At 38.5% G+C, this 27,995-nt stretch overlaps 2 protein-coding genes across 11 annotated transcripts in view; one reads left to right on the forward strand and one right to left on the reverse strand.

Moving 5' to 3' along the window:
* dgkzb (diacylglycerol kinase, zeta b) overlaps positions 1-1,800 on the reverse strand; it is a 36,695-nt gene extending 34,895 nt beyond the window's left edge. For both annotated transcript variants that reach the window (XM_079859203.1, XM_079859202.1), the window contains exon 1: positions 1,741-1,800. The gene's annotated coding sequence lies outside the window, so the exon portion shown is untranslated. The remainder of the gene's footprint in view (positions 1-1,740) is intronic.
* On the forward strand, positions 1,655-27,395 carry phf21ab (PHD finger protein 21Ab). 9 transcript variants are annotated; one of them, XM_079859209.1, is made up of 18 exons: positions 1,655-1,672; positions 9,647-9,689; positions 10,288-10,390; positions 12,239-12,271; positions 12,479-12,544; positions 16,649-16,816; positions 18,757-19,011; positions 19,346-19,438; positions 21,882-22,169; positions 22,315-22,425; positions 22,503-22,554; positions 22,662-22,741; positions 22,850-22,910; positions 24,129-24,316; positions 24,936-25,091; positions 25,520-25,595; positions 25,742-25,845; positions 26,394-27,395. In XM_079859209.1, exons 3-18 carry the CDS (start codon positions 10,334-10,336, stop codon positions 27,090-27,092), a joined length of 2,487 nt encoding a protein of 828 aa, XP_079715335.1. In that variant the 5' UTR covers positions 1,655-1,672; positions 9,647-9,689; positions 10,288-10,333; the 3' UTR covers positions 27,093-27,395. The 9 variants fall into 9 exon arrangements, with proteins under 9 accessions (XP_079715335.1, XP_079715339.1, XP_079715332.1 ...); XM_079859206.1 differs by lacking the exon at positions 1,655-1,672 and adding an exon at positions 3,372-3,398; XM_079859205.1 differs by lacking the exon at positions 1,655-1,672 and adding an exon at positions 4,805-5,056.
* The last annotated feature ends 600 nt before the right edge of the window (positions 27,396-27,995 follow it).

Below are 27,995 nucleotides of genomic sequence, written 5' to 3' on the forward strand. Positions count from 1 at the left end.
TATGCTTGTGTGTGTGTAATAGTAGCAGTAGTAGAAGGTTTAATCGTGACTTGAATCGTGAAACTAACTACTGTCCACAACAGACCAAAGCTGAGTCCATGAGCCACAGCTTATTTCCTTTTATGCTTCAGCTTTTATGTCAGTCCGCTTTGAGGTTTGGCTGAGCCAGGACACTAACCCAATTCTGCCTGATGAATTCAAAGTTATTTAGAGACGCAGGTTTTGATGTAGAAGAACAGGTGTTGCTGAAAAACCCTTTGTTCTGACAAAACATCCTCCCTACACACACAAGCAGACCACCCGCTCCGAAACGACATATGGGAAGTGAGTGACATGACTGTGACCACATTATGCCCGAGGATGCACTTTCCGTTTTTTTCTTTCTTTCTTTGTTTCTTTCTTTCTTTCTTTCTTTCTATCTATCTATCTATCTATCTATCTATCTATCTATCTATCTATCTATCTATCTATCTATCTATCTATCTATCTATCAGACTCAGAGCTCTGCTCAGTGTAAGCTATTGTATCACATACAACAAAATTATACTACAAAGCAGGAACTCTGGGATCTCATTTAGCCTGAAAGGCTGGTTTAATGTCATTTGATGCTTTTGATTGTGTGCTGATTACTGTGACCTGTTTAGATTCATCAAAAACATCAAGAGGCGAGAGAGAGAAAGAGAAAAGCTGTTTGATTGTGTGTCCATTACAATTAAACCACAGAAACAACAGATGGGCACAAAACAGACATCAGCAGATCATTCAAGCTAGATCTGAAACAAATGTTTGCAAATCCGTTTTAGGCCGGATTAGTTTTAGGCCTTTAAATACAGACTCTTTCGATACAATACAACTGGTTGGCAATGTATTATGATGTGTTTTATTATTCTTTTCTTTCATACACTTGATGAAAACGTTAAGTGTCGCTTAGGCCTACTGCTGGATCAGCCCAAAATCAATGTGAAGTTTCAGGCAGGTTAGGTTAGCTACAAGACAGCTTGATATATGCTTTTTACCACAATATCCTTTAAGCAAGCCTACAAAGTAAATATCTGGCTTTCAATACTTTAAGCAGCTGTTATCTTTATAAAAGCCCCAATTATGATGAAGATATCTTCATCCTTTGACAGTCGTGAAATGTCACAAATCAATGCTTTAAGCAGAGACATCCATATGACTATAGATTTCCATAAGAGTACATCGCTTTAGATAATGACACAGTATCACAGTCGGCATACTGATGCTGAATGTGTTTTATTAGACTAGTTAAAGGTCGCCTGCAGTTTTTGTTAAGTAGTTTTTGTTTAGTAGTAGTAGTTTTCAGCTGGTCACGTGATTGCAAGGCCGCGAGCTATCGACTCTCCATTTTAAATATGCATTCATACATATATATTTTGGGGGGAGGGGTGCTATTAATTTATTAAGGTTTAAAATAGTTTATTTAGACAAAAAAAAAAAACTGAGTGGACCGTTAAATTGCACTTCTCAATATCTGTCACATGGAGAGATTGGTTGTTGCACAATGGCGCCCCCCATTGGTCACTCTAGGACACCGGGCAGATCTACGGTAGGAATCCTACAGCACCATCCTCCTACACTACCGTTTTGCAGTGCTCGAAGCCTACACGTAACCTTGACACTGGTTACGACAGTATACGAGTGCAAACAGTGTGTAAGTAAAAGAACAATGTATATCACTGTTGTTTAAAAAAAGTACAAAGAGTACATTACAATAGTCACCTGTACTTTTTCCCCATCCGAAAGCATCAGTTTCTTCCGGCTGTAAAAATGCGCCACACATGAGCAAATGGAGCGGGACCCAGTATGGAAAAAAAAAAGAAGAGTAAGAAAACACTTTGATCAGATCAGATCAAGTTTAGGCTCTCATCATACCCAGTGCAGTTTTTTTTAGCTTTCGCTAGTGTCGAGTTTTAGTCAGTACAATGGCTCCATCTACTGTTCCCAACAGGCAAAACGCTTTACACAGGCAGAAAAGGCCAAGCTATCCTATTCATCATATTATGAATATATGCCAAAACATTCAAGCCAGGCTGTAAAGTAGACTTCATTTCACAGCATCTCTATATTTAAGTGGAATATAAATGACTGCAGAAACGTGACAGACTGAATAATGATGTAGCAAAGCAGTTCAGCAGAAGGTTTTAAAGGAAAGAAAAAAAGCCATGATGGATGAAAACACAATAGCCTACACTGCTGTTTTGTGTAAGACATTACATGAGAATACTAATGAATTCTTGATTTTTTTTTCTTTTTTGTGGAGTTTATAGAGGCAAAATTATAAATGTGTCAAATTGCTTACCGTGGACTGAAGTTCCCAAATACTTTTGAAGATTGATTTTAGGCTTTAGAGTCTATATGTGATGTTAAAGTCATGGTGGCATTTAGAGCTTTGCAGGAGAACATTATTAAATTGGGCGTCTTGAGACTAGTGAAAGGTGGCAGCAATAAATGACAGAACAGAGTGGAGAATAAAAGGGTCATGATGATTCAATAAGCCGGTTATTTTCTTTAATATTTTATCTTTCTGATCATCAGTGATGGGGGGTTTTGTGGCCAAGCAACCAGCCTTTCAAATTTGTTCGATTTCTTTTATAATGTTTTTGAACATAGTGTTTTTAAGATATTTTTATTATTATTTTTATTTATTTATTTTCGTGTGTTTGTTTAATTTAGAAATATAAACCATGTTTTTTTTTTCGACACATTTAAACGTTTTTATTTTGTATTTATTTTTTATTGTATTTGTATTTATTGTATTGTATTGTATTTATTTTTAAAATTATATACAGTTATAATAAATATATTCTTAAGCTAATTTTCAATGTTTTTAAACTAATATAAAAATACATTTTAGGTAGAAATATTTTCGAAAGATTTAAACATTTTTTGTATTTTTTTATATTCATTTTTAAAATTAGAGTTTTAATCAACATATTTTGAAGCTAATTTCCAATGTTTTTAAATAATTTAAAAGTACATTTTAGGTAGGGATACTTTCTTCTATGCCTTGTTTACTTTAAAAAAAACAGCATCGTTCGATTTATCCACTTTAGCTAATCAACACATGTTTGCTTATTTCTCGCGAGATTTGCGTGCAATAGTTTTAAACGCGTGTAAAACCTCAAACTGAGAGTTAAGTTCAGATAAAAGCTCGATTTGAGCATTTGAAGCAATTTCTACCGCTCATATATTTTACAGACACCTGCCACGTTGCGAAATCCTTTTGATTCTCGGTGTGTCGATTCAGCAAAAAAAAATCAGCAAAAAAAGCCTATTCCGAGCAGCCGCCTCAAAAATATGTCATGGCGGCCCAGAAAAAACTGTTAACTCCTGACAATTTCATTGGTTAACGGAGCGGCCATCTCTTTTATAACATGGTAGGAGAGATTCGTTTGCATAGATTATTGTGTAAATATATTTCTGACGCTCTGTAACAGACATAAAGCGTCGTGGTGGCGATGCACGTGCGCTCGGTTTGATCAAAGAACCGCTGTAAAACACTGAGCCGTGTGTGTGACAGAGGCATTTACTTTGGCTGTAGGGGGAGTGAAGTGTCAGGCAGACATGGTGGTCTGGATGGGGGGATATGCATGCAGTCACTTCTTTTGCTGACTATTTATCTTGTGAAACCTGTAGTACTGGGACGTTTAGTTGAATATAAATTAGCTACTCCTGTGATTTCTGTTGTAATGAAAATGAAACGAGTTTAAATTGATATAGGCTGTTCATTGCATGTATGCAAATATGCTTTGGACTGACATTAATGCTCATAAAGAAGAATTGGAACTGGGTCGAAGTGACAATAAAATATCTCAATGTGCAAAACATAGTATACAATTGTTTGTAGGCTATATTTGGGGTAGTTCATTAAATAATAGAAAAATTATGTATCCAATTTATAAATTCCTTCAAACAATGTTGTTTTGTATAATTGTCAATGATAAATAGGTTGCTGTGACTGATTTGGCTGACAGAGTTTTTACACAAAGTGTAAATAATATCACAAAAACAGAGTGTCACATCATTAACACATATGCAAAGAAATTTATCTGGCATGTTATATAAATGTGTGTGTGCATTTACATTAAATGAAATTCTCTTGCTCCAACCCCCATTATTTTATGACTTTCATCAATAGCTACTGTAGGCATTGTGCTGTGTATAACCGTAAAAGCAGAAAGTCTGTTAGAGCATGTAAAACTGTTGTTATTAAATAGCCTATAATGTTTGTAGACAAGCAAAGCAGCATCTTTCCCCTTTTGTTTTTGTTACAGTCTAGCACTTTTTAAATTGGCCATATTTGTTTACATAATTTAACCAGTTAGCCTATACTTTGAAAAATGAATAATATTTTGAATTCAACATTTCTCTCTGTATTTCTTTATGGTAATATGCACGTATAGACATTCCACTAATAAAACACTTATTGTGTCGTCTTTGAGAGTATATGCACGAGTTCGAGTGAGTTGACTGCCACTTCTCTTCTCCAGATGAGTTTCGCCGAGTTTACATCCGGGTTTTTCCCTAGGCAATGGGAGACGCACTACCGCTGTTCCTTAGGCAAAGTGAAATAAATTCGCCGCACCGTCACAAAAAGTAGTCCTCTTCACAAACACGTTTCGAGGAAACTTCACGTCCACTTTTACACCAAGCACGCGCACTTTTACAGTAATCGCGATGTCTCTGAATCGTTTGAATAGATGTTTAAAGCATTTGTGCTTTTTGACGGCTACTTTTCCTGCCCCCTTCGTCTCCCTCTTCCTGCGCGGATGGATATTCGGGTGCTGCGGCTGTGGTGAATGAGATTGAAGAAGAGTTCTTGTTTTGTATCTCAGTTTCTCTCTTTTTTACACACACAAATTAAAATTAAACAAACAAAAAATAAGGTCGTTAACCTAGCTAAATTCAGCCCAGATGACCACGACAGCTATGTGAGCGATCGGATCGGACTGAGAGCTCGGATTGTTTGTAAATATTTATTTAAATAATTTGTGGGGAGAGAGAGAGGCACTACTGCTCAAGTGAGTAGAGGAGGGTAAGTGCACCTTGGGATCTTTTTTTATTATTGCAACTTTTATGCGCCTCGTTTTTGGACTTTAATCGTTCGTAGACTCTTCGTCGCTTTTCCAAATCCAAACCCCGTCTCGATCGGGTAGGTAGAGAAGTCAGGATCCCGATGATTTTGGAGCAAAATTGCCGCTTATTTCTAGGAGTTGAGTGGTGTATTTCTAAGTGCAGCGCGTGAAGCGAACGTTCCGCGCGTTTTGTTATTTTGTAACATTTTAAACTTCGCTGGATACATTGTTGCCGCAACGGTTGTTTCCAGCTCAGTGGAAACAATGTATCCGATGGCAGCGTGGGGATGAAAGGGGGAAGAATGAAGATCTTTTGCTCATGCATGGCTTGAATTAGTGGTTGCGGCTCAGTCGAGTCCATCTAACTGTAATTTGTGCTGTTGGCCTGTTAGCTTTAGCAGAGTTAGCCGTAGCACAATATGAAAGCTCCTTATATCCAGCAGCAGGTTTGTAAAAAAAATGTACTCCTATTTTGGTAGTTTTCACCGCTTTTAGTAGCTGGACTTTTCGTGGGTGAGTGATAAAGTAATGCTTTTTATAACGCTGCGGGTTTTTTGCTTGTTTAGAAAGTGATTTTCTTTTATGTTGCTTTTTTTTTTTTTTTTTTTTTTTGGGTTGGATGGTGGAGGTTGAGTTATTGGAGCTGGTGTGTTTTAGCTTGCGCCAACTACAGCCAGATTGTTTTAGAGAGAGGAAAAGAAACGCAAAACGCTTATTGTAGTGGATGAAACATGCATGACCACCTCCTGTATGAATATTTGTTGAAGTATGCTGTGGGTAAACACTGTGTGTATCATCTTCCGTGTTTCCCTGAGGTTTATAATAGTGGCCTAATCAAAGTGCTGCTCAACTTTTCCTGTCATTTGCACAACCCTGATCAGATGGACTGAACTAAAAGCCGGGTTTTATGTATAGATCGGGATCATTTTGGATCAAACTGTGTTGCACATTATTGTAGTTTTGCAGGTGGCATATTAAAGCTTACTTAGGATATCTGTCATGTATTCATATTTCGTATTTAGTCTTTGTTGGATAATTTTGTGAAAACTTTAAGTACTTTTTAGCCCAGGTTTAGTGTCATTTTACTAGTTTACAACGGGTCGGTGATGTTTGTAAAACTCTAGTAACGTGTTTACCTTTGTGTTATTGTTTAACTGTTGTTATCTACTTCGCTTTTCTGCTTATGTTTGGCTTTCATCATGCTTATGTTTTGAACTGATTGTTGATATTTGACATGTTTGTAAAACTTTACACTGTTTCCACCCTCACCTGACATGTCCAGCTCTTTCTTTAGGTTTTGCTTTCCTTATCCATATAGTTTCACTTTTAATGTTTTTATACTGTGGCAATCACATCTTTTAGGCCTCTATGATTCCATGTAGCGATGTATGTACGTTAGTGCGTTTAATACTCACAAATTTGCACAGGAGTTTTATTGTTCATGCTATTCTTGAATATCAAGCAATTATGCAAAACAAAACGTTGCTAGCTTATGTAACATGACACTGGAAGTATTTTAGTCCTGTAGTTTGTGTCTTGTCAGGTGTAGTTGTGATATTGTGTTACCTTATCCAAACCTGGATACTATTTAGAAAGGACAATAATTCACATTATCCGTATTGTGCCTATTTTTAGCTATCAGTTTGCTTAAGTAAAGTTTAATTTCAGCACTCAAATGAATCAGTTGTTTGTAGGTCAATTAAAACAAGATTGCCATTTGTTACATGTATAGGTATTCGTGTAAAATAACAGCTATATTTTTGTAGAGTACTAATATTTATTAAACTGTATTACAAGAATGTTGTTCTGACTTATTCTCACTTTTATGTAATTCAGATTGCTGTGTTTTACTTTTTGAAATATGTAGTATTGGTTATATATTTGCCAAAGCACAACCAAAAGTTTTATTCTTCTAGATTTAGGAGTTTAGATTTGACCTGGGTTGGTTGTATAGTTTTACAAAGAACATTTCAACAGGTAACTGAAAACTTTACAGAGACAAAAAAAGCCCTCTGTTACTGTACTGTATTTCATATCGCAAATCAGAACCTAGTTTGAATTGCAAACTCAAATATGTATACATTTTTCATTACTGATGCAAATTTTGTCTGCTCATTTTATTTTTAATATGCAGGGTTTATAGTCACCCTTTTTAAGACGTTAGCTGGTGCTTACTAAAAGCCAGTCGGTATTATGATTCAACATAAATCTCTTATATTGCATCATTGACATTTTCATGAGTTGAATGGTGATATCTATTATTATATTATTACTGTTGTTGTTAGCAGTATTATTATTACTATACCTAGTCTTATTACTATAACAAATGTTTACTATTTAATAATAATAAGGTGACTTTATTATTACAGAGACTTAAGGTCTGTTCACACAAAGGACGATGAAGATATAGTTCTAAAAATCATTCTAAATACAAATGAATAGCATATTAGTCCACAATATAACTATAACGATATTGGCTTAGAGAAACGTTATCATTGGAATCACTTTTTAGAACTTTTTTTTTCTTCAGCTGATGAACGATAAAATCACTGACAGCCAATCAGAATCCACAGAATGATAGCACACAAAAGAGACAAAACTGCTGCGCATTCTTAGAATAAACAGAACGATATCGTGCGTTGGTGTGTACGCTAATATAATTATTGTTATAGTTATCTTTAGTTATCGTTAACAGGCCTTTAGTTTGGGTTTTGGATGTTAACATAGTGTTGTTTCCTGGTAGTTGGCAGCAGAGATGATAACCGCTGATCCACCTCAGCTTGTATCTTTCTGCTTGTTAGTATTCGTTTTCAAGAATATTGGTGCTGGGTCAGGATGTTATTGTTTTTATTTATTATGTTATAAATATATGGACTGTGTGCTTTTAAAATACATTTTAGAATGAAAACTTCTTGGAAAAAGGTACCTAATATCAACTTTTGTGAGCACCAAAGTTGACATGGTTCCCTTTTTAAAGATGAAGTGATTGTAATATTTACTTGTGTGTTATTATAGACTTTATTTGATCAAAGACTTGCATAGTGACTCATAGACTTGTTGATTTGAGATGTTGTCGTTTCCTGTGCATTGTAGGCTGAAGGTCCTGAGATACCTGACTTCCGTGTGGTCATGACAGATGTCTTCGCTGGCGAGTATAGGCTTTGCTGAAAGGGTTAGTTCACTCAAAAATACAAATTCTGTCAACATTTATTCTCCCTCATGTCGTTCCATAATCTTCAGAACACAAATGAAGATCTCTTTGATGAAATCGGAGAGCTTTCTGTCACTTTATTGACAGCTACGTAACTACCACTTTGACGCTTCAAAGACTAATCATATGAATTGAGCGGGTTAGTCGTAGAAACTCGATCGCTTTATAGAGCTGGTAAGTCCCGCCCCTTCTGCTAACCCCACTGGACCTCTAGGTTGAAAAATCATCAATGCAAGTGAATGGGAGAAAATAATTATTTTCTGGTCCTGTTTGAATTTTGCCATGAATGTGAACATATGTTGTCTGTGAATTTTTTATATAATTTTTCGTGTAAAGAATGCTACAATTTAGCGGGTAGAAGTTTGATACGGTTAGACTTTGTGTGAGAGCACTTTGTGGACTACAACTCTTCGCTGCTTCGCTGTTCACATTCATGGCACAATTCAAACGGGATCAAAAAATAATTATTTTCTCCCATTCACTTGGTTTTACGGATGGGCGGGACTTACCAGCTCTATATGATGAACAGATTGAATTTAGGCTTTTATTCACATATAAAAATTGATCAGCGAACATAAACAGAAGCTCAACCAAACTTGCTTGACGCGTGAGAACAAACCTCATTGGTTCTTGCTGAAACTCAAACATGATTCGTAACGTGAGAATGAACCTCATTGGTTCTCACACGTCAAGCAAACATGTTTGAGCTTCTGTTTACCACAACTGATGTGTGCGTTGATGAATGTTAATTTGTAAATAAAAGCCTAAATTCAATCTGTTCATCATATAAAGCGATCGAATCGAATCTCTTCAGAAAATTTTGACTAAACCGGTCAATTAATATGGATTAGTTTTACGATCTCTTTATGAACTTCATGAAGCATCAAAGTGGTAGTTGCGTAGCTGTCAATGGAGGGACAGAAAGCTCTCAGATTTCATTTAAAAGATCTTCATTTGTGTTCTGAAGTTGAATCAAAAGTCAAAAGGGTGAGTAATTAATGACCGAATTTTCATTTTTGGGGGAACTAACCTTTTAATATCACAGAACTCCATTTGTCAGGACTACACAAAGAACAAATCCAATGCTTGAGTTTTGAGGAAGATATTTTTAGGTCCGCGAAGATGCCGGGAGATGCACAGGGATGCAGGACTTTTTGTCGTGGGGTTCATAGACGGGATGAGCAATTAGAAGCCTGCTGAATGCTGCGCTTGCAATGTTGCCCCTTTTTTCACAGACTGTATAAGAGAGAGAGAGGGAATTGGAGTGTCTCTCCCCAATCTAATAGGCTCTGTTTGTGTGTGTGTGTGTGTGTGTGTGTGTGTGTTTCATCTTGTGCAGGGAGTTGGAGAGAGCGCGTGAACACCAGTCTCAGTGCCAGCTGGTAAGTCCTCTAATAGCCTCTGTTATAATTGTCCTCTTGGCACAGGGCCGCAACACAAAATCAATGAGAGTGAATGAATGTCTGTAACACTGCCTCCGATCCACCCACTGTTACTCTAAAGTCTTTGCGTCGAGGTTGTTCCGTTTTATCCGACGGGCAAAACAGTCCAGCCCATCTTCTCCATTGTCACAAGTTTTGAATCCTCCACCAACCGCAGTTTTCCTCTCCCAGAAAACTGCTTTCCAACAAGAACCTCTATTGAGTTTTTTCCTTCTTTTAGTCCCGTTTGGTCAAGATACTTTTTGAACTTAAACAAGAGGTTCTTGCAGTGCGGTGGTGTTGCGGAATCGCTCTGGGAATACGACCTGAATAAAGCGTGTCTGTTTACCCACCACCTGAGACATCATGAATCATGCCTCGGTTTAGAGAAGTGCGTTTTTCCCTCAAATCGCATTAGATACCGACTTGTGTTCCCCCTTGTGGTGCCGTTGGATTAAGTCAACCTCCGAGCATCTCGCAAAATAAAGGTTAAATATATAACATCAAAGAAAAAAAAAATCCAATAAGTCTCTGAAATGTCTTTGTGTGATTTCTCTAGACAGGCTGAAAGTTTCCTGGGACTCTCTTTCTGGCGAACTGGATCAATGATGGAATTGCAAACATTACAGGAGGCCCTGAAAGTGGAAATACAAGTCCATCAGGTAGGAGATCTCGCAAATGGGCTTCTAATCAGTTAAATCGTGTGGGGAAAACAATTCTGAAGTTTCACTATACTCTCATTACAAGAGTTAAAGTCGCAAGCCAATGCCGGAAAGCTCCTCCATTGCTATAAGGACAGAAAGCAGATGCTTATCCGGGAGAACAGGTCTTCAGGTCCACCGTTGCACTTGAGCATTAGTGTTAAATGAAGATATGTTTCTCTCCTTGTCCCTCGCAGTCAGAGACGGCGTGTCCCAGCAGGCAGAAAATTAGTCGAGCTGTCTGAGTGGGGTAAGAGAAAGAAAAAAGACAGGGAGGGAGGGACGGAGAGAAAGAAAGAGGAGGAGAATCAGGGTCATACTGGGCTGATAAAGCGTTAGCCATTACTTCAGTTGTAACGAATCATCTTAAGCAGGTGTTCTTTTACATACTGGAGTTTTTTTGTTTTTTTTGTGCTGCCGTCTGGTTTCGTCTTCATATCGCTTGGAATATTTGACAGGCAGGTGGAAGAGGGATTTGTTGCCTCATCCGGGGCAGCTGAACGGGTTGTTTTGTGGTCTCGCATGACTCACTGTTGCCTACTGGTGGACTGAGAAAACTTTGAAGAAACATAAAATCACTCTTGGGTTTTTTACATTAAAGTGGGACGAGATGCGTCATGATTTGTCCATTTATTTCGAAAGAGCCCTTGATGTATGATGTGCTTGTGGTTGTGAAATGTACATAAGAAACATTACGATTTTTTCAAAAAGTTGAGTAAAATGAGATTAATTTTAAAAACAATGTATTTATTTTACAATATATATTATGTTGCCAATGTATAAAATCAAGCTAAAAAAGAATTTTAGTTAAAGAAAAACCATGCTAATGATTAATCATGAATTAATAAATTATATATTAAATTGTTATTAAATAATATAAATGATCTTTAGGCCTTAAGTTTTACTTTTGAATTTGTTTCACTGCATTTTACAACTGGTTTATGAAAATGTGAATTTAATATTTTTAAAGGTATAGCGGAGGATTTTTTACTTCCGGGTGGATCACCTATACTATTGGTCCTCCTAATTGTCAATCATTCTGGTGAATCAATCGAACTTTTCAAAAAGTGGAGAGGGCGGGTCTTATCTTAAATTCAGGAAGATCCTCCACTATACCTTTAAGAGGCTATTTCAATGTATTCTAGTTTCAGTTGATAGCATACGTCCTGAAATATAACTAGCGGACAGATTTAACATCTCATTTCTCCTTGTGTAGAGGACAACTTTGAGTATAAATTGGCACCGCTTATCCCACTCTCCCCTATCTTTTTCACCTTTTTAAAGGCATAATTCACCAAAAAAAAAAAAAAGATTCTGCCATTTACTCACTAGTTGTTCTAAACCTCCATGAAGTTATTTCTTCTGTTTATCATTACATAAAGGAAGAATACTATGGAAGTTAATGGGGACCAGAAACTGTTTAGTTACCAACATTCTTCAAAATATCTTCTTTGTGTTCAGCAGACAGAACTTCTAAATGATGACAGAATCTAAAAGCTGTCAGTCAAAGATTGATTTCACCCCAGCTAAATCAGATCATCAACTGGAGTTCACAATTTTCATATAAATTCCATTTGTTCATTGCAAATGGAAAATGTTTGTTTGAAATGAACACATTAAACGGTGTCTCCACTAGCCGTTGTTAACTGGAAGACCGTTGGCAGGCTGCCTGCTGCTCTGCTTTTGTTTGAATGTGAGGCTGTAGTTCCCCATGTGACCTGTAGATGCCACACCATGTCTGCAACTCCCTCCAAAACTGTTGGCATAAGTTTTGACTGCAAATTCTTGTCTTCTCTTCTGTTGCCATAGAAACTTGTCGCCCAAATGAAGCAGGATCCACAGGTAAATATTCTTTTATGACGTTGCTCTTCAGAAATAATCCTCCGGTTTGTTTGAGAACTTTAACATGATTGACAGCTGAGCATTTATATTTTGCATTTTAATAAGACAGCTTGGTGGTGTTTGTTGTTTTCTGAATTATTATTATTGAATATGTCATTGTTGTTCAAAATAAGTGATTCTTACTCTTATCTTTGGTGTTTTTAATAGAACGCAGATCTGAAGAAACAACTTCACGAGCTCCAAGCGAAAATCACGGCTCTGAGTGAGAAACAGGTTAGAACTTTCACAGTTGTTGTGACGTCACTCACTGCTGCAAGTGCTGGAAAAAAGGAAATGTTTTTGAATAGTGAAACATGATTCAAATGCTTTATTGTCTATGTGTCAATGAGCAAAGTTTGATTGATTTATGTGATTTTTGGTTGTAAATGTAAAAAAAAGACAATGGGTGACTACATTAGGCTTTATCTCTTTTACATTTACTTGAACACATGGACTAATGCAGTGCAAAGGATATGCACTTAATTTATAATGTGTAAATGTATGTATATGCATTTTATCCTGCCGTTGTTCCCAAAGGGATTGATGGGAAATGTAGTTTTTAGTTAAATATGATTGTTTCTGAAGGCATATTGCCCTGATGTCAAGCAGTGACTTGACTGTTTTGTGCATGTTGAAGTCTGTGATATTTTAGTATTATTTTTTATTATTATAGTTTTTATTAAGATTTTCAATAAGCTGTTTTTTCATATTTTGTATTTTATATATATAATTCAGTTTTAGTGTATATTTATTTCCAGTGTTATTTTTGTGCTTCTACACTTAGTTGCCAAGGCAATTTTAGTGTTGTTTTTCATTATTTATATATATATATATATATATATATATATATTTATATATATATATATTCAGCTTGAATTCAATTAACAAAATGTTATTAATAGTTTTATATTAGTTAGCAATAATCAGTGCTGGGTAGGAAGTGATTTATATGTAATCGGGATTACGTAATCAGATTCCAAAAAATGAAATGCTAAAAATTAGATTATGTTTTTAAATACTCACAATGACTATAATGACTCATACTATAGTTACTTTTATATTGATAACATGTTTACTTAATATTCACAAAATGGCAGGAAATTATTCAGAATTCATTGATTCTCCATAATTATTATTTTTTGTCGTTTAAATGTGCTTTAAAAAAAGCTTATTGCTCATATATGTTCAGGAAGTCTTCAGTTTTATGGAATTGCACACACAGTCCGGCCTCTAGTCAGGCGACTGTAATTATATGGAAAATTGTGAGGTTACACAGCATAAACAAATGAAATATTTCTTCTTTTTGTTAGGTAATGTTTTAATTTGATAGATTTTAAGATTTAAATAATTACCTTTTTATCAATTCTACCCAAACCCTAGTATGGGAAACCCTGATGGAACTTTGTTGTTTACAAAAATTAAGTTAGGTAAAAAGTAATCTAAAAGTAATCTTGTCTGATTTACAACTGAGTAAAATTTTTATCATGTAATTTGTGTTCAGTAATAGGCTACAATTTCTAAGTAATCTATCCAGCGCTGGCGATTATAGCCCGGGTTAAAGCAGGGGTTACTTTTACTTTTCAAGCAACATCAGAAGAACACCAGTGTGTTTCAGCAGATCTGCGTGTCCAGTGAATTTTGATTTGTTTACTTGAAAGTTGTTTTGTTGATTTCCTGAAGTGTCAGGTAGACCTTGTGGGAATTTTAGTTTATAATGATAAAATATATTGAATTTATCTTTTTGCGGTAGAGATGAAAAGAGCAGCCAGCAGGAGAGGCCTGCGTCTGCGTGTTTAAGAACTGTGGCAGAAGAGCTAAAGCATGCAGCCTGCTGTGTGTGCGTTTGGTGTGTGCGTGTGTGTGTGTGTGTGTGTGTGTGTGTGTTGGGGCTTGTCTCGTCTCCTGCTGGTGAAAACACTCAAAAATTGTCAGAGTTTGAGATTTCACTTATTCATTTGCTTCTTGAAAAGTCTGCACAAGTCAGCACAGTAGTTTTGGGGCAATGTCTCTCTCTCTCTCTGTCTCTCTCTCTGTCTCTCTATCTCTTTCTTTCTCTTCCTACTCTTGAAATTCTCCAGTTAGTTTCATCAAAGAATCGTCCCAGTTTACTGATTCGCAGATCATTGGCTTAGCTTTGAGCTTTTATCCTTCGAAAGATAGAGCGAAAGAATAGATCAGTATAAGTACACATGATTTGTTTTCTTTTGTTTTTTTTTAACTCTGTACTCAAATGTGGAGGGCAAATATTGTATAGCTTTAGTCAAGCCAGATGAGGATTATAGAAGTGAATGCTAATTCAGTTCTCTCACGAAACCTGTCAAGAACCTGTCTGGTTCACATTTCACCTCAAAATTTATATTAAATTACCATTATATTATGTTAAAGGTGTTGTATGTATTATTATTTATTTATTTATTTATTTATTTATTTGACTGTGCGAAAGCATTAAAATACCATATGTTTGCAGATATTTCGAGAAAATGGTAAGTGCAAGTGCACTGGTAAAAACTCTGCTACAGCCACTGATCTATATAATGACTATCATTCTATATAGATCAGTGGCTACAGGCAGTTATTCTACTTTCAAATGTTCATTCCATGTCGGAATGTCTTTTTTTTGTTTGGTCTCTGTGATCCCGCCCACTGACAATTTAGCCAATAGTATTTCAGCACTCCGGGTTTCCAGTTGGTGAAAAATGCTGAGTATTGTAGTCATGAGCCATGAAAGCCAGCAAACATTTTTTTTAATTTATTTATTTATTTTTTGTACTTATGATGTTTGTCTTGTAGGTTATTTACGTCTGAGAGTTGTACCAAGACAAATTCCTATCAACTTGTTGACATGGCAATACATTTATTGAATTGAATTGAATTGAAACAAACTAGATCAGAGATCACAGATTCTACCCAACCTAAAAAGCCTCTGCATCCATCTAAAAAGCTCTATGAACAGAGGCATAAATCAACTCATAAAATTACAGTATAAGGCTCATCGCGTTCCTTTGTCAATTGCGCTCGTTCCTGTTGAGTTTCCTCAATCTGGCGACCGGTGTAAGCGTGGAGTCTGAGGAGGGGGCGGGAGAAACGACTCACTCCAATATTTTGAATTTGGACTGCAGTACCCATTTCAACCACTAGCTGTCAATTTTACACACTGCAACTTTAAACTCACACACACGCACACAGATATTGTTCAGTCTCAGACTTTGACCCAGATTGTATTTCAATGAAAATATTTATACATAATGTATTTAGTTTTTGCTGATTTAAAAAGTTTACATTATATTACAATAGGGCATTTTTTTTTTACTGGTGAAATATGCGAATGTATTTCAATGATGAGATTTTTTTTGGAGGAGAAATGTGATTAATTGTCATGAAAATGTCACAATACAACAAATCCTAGTAGTCCTAAATATAAGCTTTATTTTTATTTTTGGGAAAAAAATTTGTCTGTTGACCTCCACAGGTTTTCGTAAGATTCATCTAATTGATCCATAATGTGCCGTGTAGGCTACCTGTGTGCCGGTGTGCAATGTGTCAGGTCGAAAGGTTGACGCTTCCTCAGACTCTTTTTCAATTCTGTCGGCTGTGAATACAGTTTGTCTGCCTTTAAATCTCAGTTCCATTAATATGAATTCTAAACTCTTTCCGCATCATGAATTTTTATTTAAGTGATTTTAGGCTCGATGTGAGGCCCACAGCTGGCACGGCGGTCTGTTACATATGTAAACTTTCTGCTTGTGAGTCTAAGGCTGCGACTACGTGATTGATCGTCCGCTTAAAGAGAAAAATAGTTTTGTCAAAATTCATTTTGAGGAAGAGACTTTCATTTGATGTTGTGCTTAGCGCAGGGGCTTTGTTGAGGAATGTGTGTGTATGTGTGTGTGTTTCCACTCTCAGAGGTGCGCTTTGGCTCCAGAGGACTCTGAGGCAGCAGAGTGTGTGAGATGAATTTCAATCACGTTTTTTCCCTGTGTGTGTGTATAGGGCTCAGTGGGCCTTTATAAAAGCATTTCCAGTGTTGCTAAGATGGTCTCGCACCTGAAGGGTCTTTAAAGGCACAGCTTAGCTTCACACCCAGAACAAAGAAAACCAGGGAATTTGGTGACTAATGATCTATTATTAGAAACTATTGCAGCTAGATATAAACAGAACATTGAAAAGACGAGGGGGGGTGGTCTTTTCATTTTTATTTCCAAGAAAAAGTGCGTATGTGTGTTTTAGAACAATTTGACATGTTCTGGTTGTTTCTCTGTAATCACCATTTCCTCTAACACACAATCAAAATGTGAATGCGAATGGCTGTATAATTTCCCAGTAATTTCTCTCTCTCAGAAAAAAGTGGTGGAGCAGTTGCGGAAGGAGTTGCTGGTCAAACAGGAGCCCGAACTGAAGCCACAGACGTTCCCAGCAACCGCAGACGGTAAAACCGTGCTGCTGACGCCCGCCTGTTCCCCTTCACAGCCGCCCACAGGGCCTCCACACAACCAGGGGGCGCCACAGGTACCGCTTTACACTCCAAACACCACACAGTTTCTAGACACATGTGTAGAACGACTCTACACTCAAAGGTAGTTTGCAGTGGAATATTTACCCACTACCGATGAGAAGTGAATTCGGTTCCTCTAGCGCAGCACAAAATTAGCCGATTAGCTAGTTTACCCAAAAGGTTTATTGAAAAACGATTGTCCTGAGTCATCTGTGCTGCTCTGTTCTAAAGGTGCACTGTAATTGCAGACTCACTTACTGTTGTCCCTGAAATAAGCTTTGAGTTTGTAAAAAAATAAGGGCAGAGTGACCTTAGAAGCTTATAAGAATGGTATTGATTTTATATAGTTAATAAATAATGAATGACCTCAAACTTCTTTTGTATTGTTTTTTTTCTGTGCTGAGGTTAGAAGACCAACTACTGTGACTGCATTTTAACATAGTATTTTTAAACCATTAAACGTTTAATATCTTTAAAATCCACATGAAATGGCATTTACAAACCGTTTCATTTCTGTAATGTGGAGTACTTGGTGAAACAGAATATTCAACAGAAATAATTATTGGGGTGGTACTGTATTCATTTTATTAATATTTTTTTTGCTGGATGTTTCTAAGTGAATATTTAACATGGAAAAAAAGTGGGACTATTGAAAAGTTGGGTTACACTTTATTTGAAGGTGTCTGTGTTACAGTGTAATTATACATTTAAGTACTGATTAATAATGTACTTGCTTGGGGTTGCACAGACCAATAGACTTAAGTTCGACTAGTCGCTGATCATGTTTTTTTAACACATAAGACAACAGGCAGAAGACCTACAAACTTCTGTTCTTAATGTGCTATATATTCTCTAATTGATAGGACTTAGTTTTCTTATAATTTACGATCAAAACTCAAAAAATAGATTTACATCCACTTTTACGAATTTTACAAATAAATGCATATATATATATATATATATATTCCCACAAGTTATGTTTGTTTATACCATCTGCATACTCAAAATTTATCAGGTGAATTCATGTTTTAAACTGTTTATTGTACAGATAAGTTAATCGCTTTTCTGAAATAAAGTGCTCACACTACAGAACATTCAGTAGTGCAGAAAATTGCTGTCAGCGCTTGTTTTATCAATAAAACAGCTTATAAACAGAAAAGTGCTAGCATATATTTCTTTCTATTTTTGAAGTAACTAAAACCCACAGATTCACTATTAGTAGAGAAATGCTGCACAGACAATTCACACACACAATCGCTCTTTCACAAATGCTTTCAAATAAATGTAATCTTACTGTGCTACTTTATCTATATCTGATTTAGAACGAGCAGAAACTGTAAGAAATATAACGACCCATAGACAAAATAATTGATAAAAATTAGCTGTTATGTTGGAGCAATAGCCTTGTGGGCAGCGTTCTTTGAAATGCCGCAGCGCTGCACAAGGCAACCCAAGTTTGAGGTTGGCTCAAGGTTCAGGCTTCTCAAAACAAACATCACAAACTTTAGCCTCTAGTTGCAAATTGTGCCGTGTTGCATAGCATTCCCATCTCTTCTGTTTTTATTAATGACTCGACTTTAATCACATAATAGTCGACTTCTGAGGTCGTTCAACCCCTAGTACTTATTATAATGTTAGGATTAGGGTTTGGTTTAAGGTTTGTTGCATGTAATTATGCACTATAGTAATTACTACTATATTAACTACATGTAACAAGTACACTAAAATAAACCAAAAGTTGTTGTAACCAAAAGTTGTTACATTTTGATTAAAGGCAAAGACAAAAAATGTTCCCTATGCTCTGATAATTTGTACACAATAACTGCAGAGAAGTCTAAGAATGTCTATAGCATACTTTTTTATTTCATGCTGACTTTAATGCCATCTTTTGTGTCTCCTCGACCTCATTCATTGCTTCCCTCAATCAAAACCTACCCCCCACCTCCTCAACTAGAAGACTCTCACCATGACGCCGGTCATAACTGCAAAGACTCTACCTCTTGTGCTGAAAGCTGCCACCTCCACCATGCCTGCTTCCATGGCAACACAACGCCCCACGGTCGCCATGGTCACTGCCATCAGCAACCCCCCGAGACCCGGCGCCAATTCCGACTCCCAGAGCACACCAATCAACCTTCAGGTGGCCAGCAAGCTACCCAATCAGGACATAGACGCCGGCACACGGATTGTGTCCAAGAATGTTATTGTCGTGAGTGTGAATCGCTGCTAAGGTTTCTCCCTCTTCACATAGTGTTTCCATTTAACTTAATTATAACAATTTTAAATTGAAAATCTGTTTTTGCATTGCTGTAGACTAGTACTAGTCAGACCCAATTTGCTCTGATGTGTTTAGAACAATATGTGTATGTCTCCAGTTAGTATGAATATTTGAAAATGACTGCCTTTCTGACAATGATGTGCTTGGCAGGGGTGTATGGTGACTGCAACCAGAAAGAGGCTAATTTCCTCTAAAAGCAGACAATGTTATGAATTTCTCTCATTTCAACTGCTGAGTGCCCAATGAACGGCTGGTTTTGTCACAGGTGCAGGCCACCACCACCTCTGCCCAGCCTATCAAAGTTCCCCAGTTTGTCCCTCCTCCTAGATTGACGCCTCGACCCACCTTTCAGCCACAGGTGCGTCTCTGTTAGACCTGCCCCCTCCCCTTATGTATATGCAGTTCCACATTGACGCCACCAGAGGGACACACAATCTAGTAAAGGCTCTGTGTCTGTAAAGCCTTTGTTTACGGAGACAATCCAATTAAAGTAAACTTCTCATCTTGAAACAGAGTTTTTAAGATGGGAACCGAAATCGCTCGAACACTGTCACCCAAACTTCTAAAGATGAATTGTAAAGAATTACTGTTCCACACCTAGAGACTCAAATTCTGCTTTTTTCCTCACAATAAAACTGACTCTCACCTTCTCCTTCCTAGCACTGGCTGTTGCTGTGATACTGTCTGCTCAAGTTTTTTTTTTCTTTGCTTTAGGATGCTTACACACTAGAGTTTATGCTGTCAAAGATTGCTACAAATCTGTTGATTTCAATGGGGTTTTTTGTGTTGCAAAATATAAGAATAAAAAAAAAGGTTAGAAAAAGTGACTCTCTGTCATGCGACCTAAAGAAAACGTATAACTGCACTGCACTCTGACCTAAGCATCTGTTCACTGCACTCTGACCTAAGCATCTGTTAACCAATGAAAATTCAATTAAGTCCACTGTGTTACTGCTGACCTGCTTATTTCCACACGCTCTAAATGCATTCCTGTTTGTCAAACACTCCGCCAGAGCTTTCTCAAGTGTGTAAGCTTCCTTAGCATCGTGTCTACACTGGACGTGACACAGAAGTACAGCTACAGCTTGGTTCTTACTACACTGAAAGTGTCCAAGCTACACAGCATCTTCAACAACATTTGTATTAACATTTAGTTGAATAACTTCTCAACCGATATCTGTTGGTAATGTACTTGCTGTATGCAAGTTGCTGATCACGTCTGGTGTAGACAGTGTTTAAGAGTGAGACAGTGTTTTGCTGTTTGTTCCTTTATAATAATGTTGTTGCTTCAGTTTTTCTGCTTTTGTTCTTTTAATATTGCTTTGGCTGACCCTATCACTAACCCCACCCCCTTAAAGAGTGACCGTATATAACCTTATACCTCAAAAAGCTACATAATGCTGAAGTGAGCACAGATGAATCCACTTGAACCCATCATTTATTTACCCACAAGTTGTTCCAAACCTGTATGCCATACTTTCTTCTGTGGAACACAAAAGAGGATATTTTGAAGAAGAAAAAAAATGTCAGTGGTGCAATGTTTCAAAATGTTTAAAATGTCTTCCTTTGTGTTCCACAGAAGAAAGTCAATACAGGTTTAGAATGACATAAGGGTGAGTAAATGGGGCTTTCGCACCAGAGGAAACTTTTCATAGTTCCTAGAACTAATGGCGGAAGTACACGCTTTTTGCCGTGTTCACACCACAGGAACTGGGAACAATTTTAGTTTGTTTGTCCCTTTTGAGGGAACTAAATTACCAACTACTTCAGAGTCTAACCCCGCACAATAGGAACTACCAGTGACGTAGGTGTATGTTGATTGGCCGAATGCATGCAAAACACCAGGCAGCACCCACCATTTTTTTTAAAAAGCCGTGTGTACACAGATTATAGCCTATACATTTACTACACGGACATGTAAAACAGTGATAGATGGACCTTTCAACCATTTTGCTAAGGAACAAATCCAATGTGACTTTGAGGGGACCAATCAAAACATGATTATGTATTTCTGCTCAGCTAGCGACATTGGGCATCGACCACACGGCAAACGCTAATAATTTTTCATATACTATTTACTTTCTTTGTATAACAGTTCTGTCTGAAAACCTATTAGACAGGACTGTTAAACAGATCGTACACTATTGAAAACAGAGAATGTGAGCGCTGTGTGCTCAGGCTCTGGCGTTCTCAGTGCCGTCAAAATAAATGTCACAACAAGTGCGGCTTACATTACTTCAGAGTTCCTACTGGCGGTGCGAATGCAACCAGGAAAATGGCCCTAGGGAAACATTTAGTTCTCTAGTTCCTATAACTACAGGTTCCTATAACTACCGGTGCGAAAGCCCCTACTAATGGCAGAATTTGGGGGGTGAACAATCCCTTCAGGGGCCCTCAAAGTCCACTGTTTTGCAGAGTTCAGATCCAACCCTAATCAAACATACCTGAACAAGCTAATCAATGTCTTCAGGATTACTTGAAAGTTACAGGCAGGCGAGTTTGATCAGGGTTGGAGATAAACTCTGCAGGAAAGTGGACTTCGAGGGCCAGAGTTGCCCACCTCTACTTTAAGGGATTGTTTTGGTGTTTCTAAATTGAGCTCTGTACATAATGGGACAATTTCATCCACTTTAAAGCTAGTCACTGTGAGTGAACCAGAGCTCAGTGTTGGCATTACTTGGTCTCTTAACCCTAAACAGCATGCATATTAAGGGCATGGCAACGGAGTGGCTGTCATAATCGATTGGTTTGGCAAGACTGTATCTGCTTAATAACCCAGCACCCTTTTCTCCATTACATAGGTTCGACCAAAACCCCCCATGCCCATCAATGTGCCCATCGCTCCCGCTCCTCCTCCAATGGTGGCGGCTCCTCTAATCCAGCGGCCCCTGATGCTCACTACAAAGCTGACGTCATCTCTGCCTGCCTCCACTGGGCCCATCCACCAGGTGCGCATTGTGAACGGACAACAATGCGCCACCATTGACAAGACCACGACCGCAGTCACGGGCGGCACCACGCATGTCACAGGCATTGTCATCAGTCCAGCCCAGGCACTTCAGATCAGCAACCTTAACTCAGACTTGAAGGTAAGAGCACATTTTTAATTAGCCTGCTTGTTTGCTCCAGACATGCAAAGTTATCCAGGATAACTTTTTATCTATTGTTCTTGCTCTAAGAATCAAACATTCAACTGAATGGAGTGCATTCCTTGTGTCTTGTTCTCTACATCAGACTGTGAAACCACAGGGAGGACCAGAACGGGTGGTCACAAAAACACCACCCTCATCCTCTCCTCCTCTTCCTCCTCCTCCAGCTAAGGTCAAACGAGAGGAAAGCCCACAGGTACTGTGCACCTTCACAGTTAACAAAACCATTCTGTCTCAAGCCGAAATAAAAAAGTATATATTTTCTTCCTTCAGAAACTTGCCTTTATGGTGTCTCTTGGGTTGGTCACACATGACCATCTTGAAGGTAAGTCCCATTGGTATCAATGATATACTGTGGGTTTCCACTAAATTAAAATTACTAGGACAGGATGTTTTGTAAACAGATGTGCATGGAATGTCCTTTCTCTCCAGAGATTCAGAGCAGAAGACAGGAACGCAAGAGGAGAACAACAGCCAACCCAGTGTATAGTGGAGCAGTGTTTGAACCCGAGGTACAAAAAATGTTCTGTAAAAACGCTCCTCCATCTGGTCTGATTTTGAGAACTTAGAATGTACTTCCACCTCTTCTAATATATTCTGACTTCTCTCGAATGTCTCAGAGGAAAAAGAGTGCTGTCACTTACTTGAACACTCCACTGCATCAAGGCACCAGGAAGAGAGGTCTGTACTTGCCTGTCTTAGTTGCTTAAGTTGATGTATTGTAGCTCTGCTGCTTATATGTACCACCTAACAGACACCTAATAGACACCTATCTGCTTTCTTCTGCAATTCTGCTTTGTTGTCTTTGCTAGAGCTTGATCTTTCTCTGCAGTCCTACAGCTGTCCAGTTGACCTAAGATGACATGTATGATGTTTTATAGGATAAAGTTGGTGGTTGAGGAACTGCTCCCTCAGTTTTGTGTAGTTTCCAGAGATGGAGACTTTTGGTTTGTCTTGGACTTGTTAACGTTTGATTTAAGACTACAAAATCAGAGACATGATTTGTACAATGTCAGTAGAGTCAGTACAGGGAGAAAAATGTCCTCCCAGTCTTGCTCTACTTTAGATTTTAGTCTCTTGTGTGCTCTTTGCACACTTTTCTTCTTTGAAAATACCCTGTTATTTGCTCTTGAATTTCAGAGTGGTGTTTCAACATGATTGATTTAGCTGGATTTGAACTTGAAAGACTTGACTTGGTCTTCACACCAAATACTAGAACATTGACTTGAACCTTCCCCTTGGACCAACTTGGGTTTGGTCTTGCAAGACTTCACCTCAAAGGCTTGACCTAGGACACTACCTTAAGTACTTTATAAACATGTCTGTTTCCAATAATAAGTATAGACAAGAAAACTTTAATATTAAATAAAAATTTCAAAAGGGGGGCAGATATTCTTCTGTGGTGAATCCAGAGACAATGTTGTTGATCCTATCCTGATCTACGACATCTTATTGAGTTTGTGAAAAACTTGTTACTTGTTCCTGTAGGCAACATCTGCAGAGAAATAAATTGAGATTTGAGATTAGATGTCTATCTGTTTGTGGCTTAGGCTTACTCTTTCACACTCTCTCTTTTTACTCTTTCCCACCTTTTACTCTTTCTTTCGCTCATTGCTTTACAAATTCCCTGCATGCTGCTGTGGTCGTCTGTTGCACTAACTGCTTTTTGTGACCATCCCTTCCATTTCTCCTTCGCTCTCTTCCTCCTCTTCCTGTTTCCATGCTAGCCAATGAGGATCCCCTCTCTAAGGTATGTTGCAACTAGAAAATGCCATTATTTTATTTCATCTTTGTGTTTTTTTTTTCTTTCTTTTCCCTTTTTCCTCCTCCATTTTTCTGTTCCTTTTGGTTTTGTTTTTTTGTTTGTTTTTCTTTTCTTGTCTGTCTCATTTCACTCAGGTCGCCCTCCCAAATACAGCACCACCATCACCAGCAGCACGGCGGTGCCGGAGCTGGGCTGCAACCCCCTGCTCTCCCCCACCAGCAGCCTTCCCGCCTCCCCAGCCCCTGAGCGGCCTGACACGGGGGGCTTTCCCCTCTCTGTCCACCCTCATTCTGTCCCCCAGCCCAGCCCCAGCTCCGGGGATGTAAGTAGCCACCTGCCAAGTCTGGGCGACCATGTTGTTGACAGCCCCCAATTTTATTATTGTTCTAGTAGAGTTCTCTACTTCACAAGATGCCCCCCTCCCCCCCCCAAACCCTCAAAACCCTCCACTGCATTCATCCTGTACACCTCAATGTGTACCGGAGCAAGGTAACTCCTGTTTGTTAGAGTCCAGCATCCACCCTGGAAAGAGAAAGACTGACCTACCAGCACTGTCATTCATGTGTTTATTTGTTGTATTTGTTGAAATGGAGCCAGCAGTCTTACAAAGTGAACAGTCTTTCTCTACTTTCCACACAAATATCAGGCCTGAAGTAATTAATTATAGTATACAATTTTTAAAAGCCAAAATAGCCAATACTGATAAATATGATACATTTTAATAGTGATTAACATAGGTCCCAATAATAATAATAGTAATAAAACATTAGCTAAATATTTAGTGCCCTGACTAAGTGAACAATCCAGTCACCAGTGAGCCACTAGACAAATAAATCCAAACAGCAGTCAGTTTCTCTCCTCCCCACCCTTCCCGCTATCATCTGATTGGTCCAGACCAGAAGGGGGGCGGTGGTACTGACACCTGCCGTTCTTCCCGACAGGGAGACATCCATGAGGATTTCTGCACTGTGTGCAGACGCAGTGGACAGTTGCTCATGTGTGACACATGTTCGCGCGTCTACCACCTCGACTGCTTGGACCCACCCCTCAAAAACATTCCCAAAGGCATGTGGATCTGTCCTAAATGTCAAGACCAGGTAAATAATAGCAGCACAATGAGCCCTTGGTCTCTCCTCTCCCAGGCTAGTCAGTGATGTCTTCTTTTAACTGGAATTCGGTCCTTTAAAGCACATACAATGTTATATAATTAGAAATGGGAGATCGACTGAGAGGTCAAACTCCCCTTTCCCAGCCAAAAAAAAGTGTACATTTCCCCCCCTTACACAAATTGAGTTTCTTCAGGCGTTAAGGCTGTTTCGTCCTTTGTAAGCTCTTCACATGGTTCGGTATTGATTGTGCCTTTTTTCCACCCATCATGTAAGTGTAAGACAGCATCCAGCACTCCCATTGAAGTTCTGTTGTTCATCACTGTTGCCATATACAATTGATCTCAGTTTCTCTCATGGCTTTCCAAAGGTCAAGTGTGCATAGCACTGGTCTGTTATTGAGAGAATTTCTTTTACAGATTCTGAAGAAAGAAGAGGCCATTCCATGGCCAGGAACCCTGGCAATTGTCCATTCCTACATTGCTTACAAAGAAGGTATTGATATTTAGATTTTCGAGTGTAGAAATCTGTAAGTGGTAGCATCTAATATATTTCTAACAATTTTGGATAAAAGTGACTGTCATGTATAAATCTATGTTGGAGGCCATTCAATTTATGGCTGTTTTGTCCCTGTCCAACAGCAAAAGAAGAAGAGAAGCAGAAGTTAATGAAATGGAGTGCCGAACTAAAGCTGGAACGAGAGCAACTAGAACAGAGAGTGAAACAGCTCAGCAATTCTATAACAGTGAGTTATTTAATTATTTACCTCTTTCAGTTTTTCCAGATTCAAGATTAATTATACTGCTGTACTACGTCTCTTTGAAGGGATGTTTGCCTCAGAAAAACTATTTTAAGGCAGACATTCAGCTTTATTTTCTGGCTTGTCACACACTACACTGTAGTTCTTTTGAAGTTTTATTTAATGATTGTTAGTTGTATTCCTAATGTTAAAGGACTAGTTTACCCAAAAATGTAAATTCTGTCATCATTTACTCACCCTCAAGTTGTTCCAAACCTGTATAAGTTTCTTCCTTCTGCTGAACACAAAATATGTTTTGAATAATGTTGGTAACCAAACAGTTGATTGGCCACATTGACTTCCATAGTATAGAAAAGAAATACAATGGAAGTAATGTGGCCCATCAACTCTTTGGTTACCGACATTCTTCGAAATATCTTCTTTTATGTTCAGCAGAAGGAAGAAATTTATACAGGTTTGTATAAACTATTCCTTTAATGTAATTTTATAATGCTGTGTGCCATATGTAATGCCGAATTCCTGTTCTTTAACAGAAATGCATGGAGACTAAGAACAGCATACTTGCCCGTCAGAAGGAGATGCAGTCCTCTCTGGAGAAGGTGAAACATCTGGTCCGCCTAATCCAGAGCTTTAACTTGACTCAGCCCATGGAGACAGACATCCTACTGGATTCCAAACAGGACTGCACAGAGTCAGGGAGCATCAAAGACTCAAAGGATGCTACGCAAGTGTGTGTGCAGGAGAGTCCCACAGAGCCTAGCGTGCAAGTACCAGTCGCCGTAGCAGTCCCTGAAGTGAAGGCAGAACCAGAGGTGGGTGAAATGGCAGAGCCAGCGGCCGCAGTCACACCTGAAGCTGCGTCAGGTGAATCGGGAATTTGTGTTCCGGAAGTGCCCAAAACCACAGTTGGTGATGATATGATGGATACAGCGAAAACAGTGGAGGCTGCGGAATTGCCTCAGGTCAGAGACGTAAAGACTAATGGAGGAACAGACTGTGATTGTACCGGCTTGAACCCGGAAGAAGAGGAGGGTACCGTCGATGCCGCAGATTCAGTCGACTCCGAGAACATCCCTCCCATTGGCAGTAGTTGTGCAGAGGATGCTGGGAAGATGGAAGTGGAGCTGCAGGAAGATGGAAGTCATAGCGTGAACACCAACAACGGCAAAACCTCAGAACCTTCTCAACAGGCTTTGCCAGCCCCTCTAAGCAGCGTGGACAACCCCAAATAGTTCTCAGCCTCACCCTAAACACACTTACATCACCAAAACATTTAAACAGATTTCCTATTGCACCTTGGACTGGTGCACAAAGTTGCCAATCTATACGTATATATTATACATATATATATTATCTATATCCAAATAAATGTCGTTTTTTATTTTCTTTTTCTTTTTCTTTTTTTAATGCATATACTGTGTCAACAGTACTTCTACATCCAAGGAGAACTAATCTTGGTTCTTGTAGACCAATAGAGCCCAAACTTGTGGGAGAAAGGGTGACTTAAGAAAGAGTGTCATGCCAATTATTAGATTAAAAAAAAAAGTTGTTTAATAATATTAATAATAATAATAAGGATGTTGATGTAGGATGAGGGTGATGGTGATAAAGATGATGATTTATCAGATCAGACCAGTGTGTGCCTCCAACATGGGGTTTGTTTCATAGGTTGTCTTAGTTGTCTTCTCTCCGGGAGGAGAAAGGCAGGGCAGACATGTCCAAAGACTGCATGAATATGCCCACACCCTGTGCACCTCCAGCCAGGCCTGAGTGGACTGGCAAAACCAAATGCTTCTCTTTCCAAACATGACAAAAATCAACGCATCAGTATTCGCCAGCGACAAGGCAGAGGCATAGAATCCTGTTGCAGGCGTAGGTTAGACTAAATCAGGACTCGGCCAGGACTGCCTATAGCAGCCCCTCTAATTTCTCTCCTCTACCCGACAACTTCTTGTCCGCATTTCCCAGTTAGCAGTAAAAAAAAGTGTCCCATCTCCAAGTCATCTCAGGCTAATTAGCGGTAGAGTGCTCTGCAAAGCCTCTGAAGATCTTTGACAAAGGGCTGGAAGAGAAAGTTACGCCAGAAGTCACATCTCAGAAACTGCAACAAATCATGCGTGGTAAATTAGTCTGAA

The sequence above is a fragment of the Squalius cephalus genome, assembly GCF_949319135.1.
Source record: "Squalius cephalus genome assembly, chromosome: 23".
NCBI lineage: Eukaryota > Metazoa > Chordata > Actinopteri > Cypriniformes > Leuciscidae > Squalius > Squalius cephalus.